This window comes from Tachysurus fulvidraco, chromosome 8 (assembly GCF_022655615.1).
Source record: "Tachysurus fulvidraco isolate hzauxx_2018 chromosome 8, HZAU_PFXX_2.0, whole genome shotgun sequence".
In the NCBI taxonomy this organism is placed as follows: Eukaryota; Metazoa; Chordata; class Actinopteri; order Siluriformes; family Bagridae; genus Tachysurus; species Tachysurus fulvidraco.
The window spans coordinates 2,849,472-2,852,999 of record NC_062525.1 but is presented as its reverse complement, the minus strand read 5'-3'; the positions used below and the strand labels follow the sequence as shown (position 1 = coordinate 2,852,999).

Genomic DNA, 3,528 nt, shown 5'->3' with positions numbered 1-3,528 from the left:
TAAAAGAGCATCTGTGTCAGCTCTGAGGTTCACTGTTCTAGGGTTCTGTGGCGGATACAGAACGTTTTATTCGTGAGGTAGGTAATGGTAGGGAATGTCCTTCTGATATATTCACATCCATATTGGTGTGTGTGTGTGTTTGTGTGTGTGTGTGTGTGTGTGTATGCATGTGTGCGTGCGTGCGTGCCTGTGTGTGTGTGTTTGTGTGTGTGTGTACTAAAAACGTTCTCTAGTAATGTTCTCCATTTCCTTAAAAAGAACAGCAGCCATAGCTGTGTTTAATTTTTTTTAATCCAAATTAAATGTAGCACAACATTTTTTTATTATAATGTGTTAATATTCATAATCTTATGCATGAGTCTAATGTTTTTAAAATGTCTGGTATCTTTAAGTAATAATCTCATAACTATATAGGTGCAGCACCAAATGAATGAAGCATTATTATTATTATGCATTGCATTTGGGGGTGCCAATATTTTTACATCCATCTCTTATGCTTGACTGCTGGTGTTAATCTACCTGATGTTGTATTCGGACTGAAAATCAGCAGGTTGCAGCGAGGTCTTCCACTGCAGAGGCTCAGTAAATGGTAGCGTGTCATCGTGCGGATGCTTGTTGCTAAACTGCTCCACGAAGTGAACGATGTGTTTCAGTAAAGTCTCGTTCAGTGCCGTGTCCTCCAGCTTGGAGGTACCTGAGTAATCAGGTCTGCTCCACTGAAGTGATCGTGTGAGAGCCAAACCCATCGTCACAGAAGCTCTGTGGTTTAAAAGGAAAAAGAATCACTCTGAGCAATCTGCATTTTAGTCATCAACGATGTCCACTGTTTACTAAACGTTTAAAGAAAACCATTCAGCCATTATTTCATCTCTGTCTGAAGAAAGCCATGCGGCGGTGCTTTAATCTTTTATCATGTCCACACTCTCACCTCCACATCACTTCCAAAGCTTTCAGGTAAATTCCCACTGCTTGTACATCACTAATAAACTGTGCTGAGTCTCTAACAACAACAACAACAACAACAACAACAACAACAACAACAACAACAACAACTACTATAATAATAATAATAATAATAATAATAATAATAATAATAATAATAATAATAATAATAATACAAACGTCTCCCAGTGACCTCAGCAGCACTCTAACGTTACACAGGGAATAATATAAATACAGCAGCAACTGGACTATAAATACTGTCTCGCCCCAAGACTGTGTTCTTTCCCCTCTGCTCCTCTCCCTTTATACCAACAGCTGCACCTCCAATCACCAAACTGTCACACTTTTAAAGCTTGTGGATGACACCACCCTCATTGGGCTCATCTCTGAGGATGAGTCTGCTTACAGGAAGGAGATTAACCACCTGGTGACCTGCTGCAGCAGGAACAACCTGGAGCTCATTGCACAGAAAACATCGGAGATTGTGGTAGATTTTAGGAAGAACCCAGCCCCTCCCACCCCTGTCACTCTTTGTGACATGTCATAACTGCGGGCTCCTTCCGCTACATGGGAACCATCATCACCCAGGACCTCAAGTGAGAAATATATTCAGTGTATTTCCAGGTGGACTTTTTATTTAATAATAAAACATGTATAATTCTTTAAATGACTTTTAACTGTGCTTAGATCATACTCTGAGTTTGGTAAAACTGTCTTTTCTTTATGCACCTAGATTATGGAATGAAATGCAGAGTATTTTGATGCTAGATGTGCTCCCATCTTTAAATACTTTTAGAAACCTTTCGGTGTCTCGTTTGACAGAATCGCGTTCTTGTTTTACTTATTTATATATTTTCTTAGTTCTGAGTGCTGGACAGGACTTTTTTGTATCGTTTGTCTTGCAATATTTTTGTGTGAAACTTTGTGTGCTGCCATTTTGGCCACGACTCCCTGGTAGAAGAGATTTTTTTTTATCTCGATGGGAGTATTCCTGGTAAAAAATAAAATTAAAGGATAAATAAAAAAATAAATAAAATAAAATAAAACACTAAACAAAGTGACGTCATCCTGCACCTTAGGGTTCTAATGTAGTCAGTAATGTATTAAAATGCACAGTGTGTATAACAAGAGTGCTGTATATTAGTTCATGTGGTTTAGAGATGATTAAACACTTTTACTTTATTACACTCAATCATTTGGTGTCATTTCAGCCACAAACTTCTGAATAATTAACGATAAAAACAATGGTACGGTCCGTTGTAGGGGTTTTTAAGTGTCATTTAAAAGCTGTTTGTGCTACTTTAAAATAAATACCACTGTAACTTAATGACTAATCTGACATTTCAATAATAAATCTTGTTTAAAAACGAACAGCTTTGCTTTTACTCTCTTTGTGAGTGTTTAAACAGGTGAATCAGGACCCCCCCCCCAATAAACAAATCAAATGGATTCTCCCACTTTGCTGACAGTGAATCAGTTTAATGGCGTCGCTGATTAACCTTATACCTTTATACACTAACTAATCATCTGAGATACCCACAAGCCACTGTTTAAATACCGTACAGCAAATAAAAAGGTGTATTTTCACCATTTATTACTTACCCGAATAAAACACGCCTTAAACGCAGCAACACTTTACAAACGTCTGAGTTTCAGCCGCTCGAGCGCTCCGTCGCTATGGTTACCGTGCACGCGATGCGGTTGCTAGGAGACGACCAAACAACCGACAAACGAAAAAGGGTCAAAAAGGTTCCGTTCTGAAAAGCGTTGTAGAATCTATTGTCGCTGTCAGTACTGAAAGTTAAGGATAATCCATTATTTTTGTTATTTCATTATAAAAGTAAACGTTAAAAATAAATATGAGGTAAAAAAAAAAATCATTACAACATCATTTAGGAACGTTTTTGTAGTTAGTGCTGTTATAATGATATATAATAATAATTTAGAACATATTAACAATAACAACATTGTCTAGTATTGTGACTTACATAAGAAGCAGTATATTAAACAATTTAATAAAGTTATACAAATGTTTCATTGATTCATTCAGTTATAAAAATGTTATTATTTTATATTACATGATATAAATATTACAGGGCGCAGTGGCTTGGTGGTTAGCACGTTCGCCTCACACCTCCAGGGTCGGGGGTTCGATTCCCACCTCCGCCTTGTGTGTGCGGAGTTTGCATGTTCTCCCCGTGCCTCGGGGGTTTCCTCCGGGTACTCCGGTTTCCTCCCCCGGTCCAAAGACATGCATGGTAGGTTGATTGGCATCTCTGGAAAATTGTCCGTAGTGTGTGTGTGAATGAGAGTGTGTGTGTGTCCTGTGATGGGTTGGCACTCCATCCAGGGTGTATCCTGCCTCGATGCCCGATGACGCCTGAGATAGACACAGGCTCCCCGTGACCTGAGAAGTTCAGATAAGCGGTAGAAAATGAACGAATGAATTTTACAACATTACTATTACTTTTCATTTATGGCCATGGCTGAATCTTCATTTATATTGTTTATACCCTTCAAAGCAACATATTCACAATTCAACTTCTTCAGCTCCATATACATTAAAGCATGAAAATCTGTACATGT

General features: G+C 38.3%; 1 protein-coding gene across 6 annotated transcripts in view; it reads right to left on the bottom strand.

Moving 5' to 3' along the window:
* odad2 (outer dynein arm docking complex subunit 2) overlaps positions 1 to 2,663 on the bottom strand; it is a 78,390-nt gene extending 75,727 nt beyond the window's left edge. For 5 of the 6 annotated variants that reach the window (XM_047817405.1, XM_047817404.1, XM_047817402.1 and 2 more), the window contains exons 1-2: positions 2,545 to 2,663; positions 520 to 759 (exon numbers count right to left, since the gene is read on the bottom strand). In XM_047817405.1, coding sequence (XP_047673361.1) covers positions 520 to 746 — 227 coding nt within the window. In that variant the 5' untranslated portion in view covers positions 747 to 759; positions 2,545 to 2,663. Of the gene's footprint in view, positions 1 to 519; positions 760 to 2,544 lie in introns of those variants that run through there. The other variant, XM_047817406.1, reaches the window with a different exon arrangement.
* Positions 2,664 to 3,528: the final 865 nt, after the last annotated feature.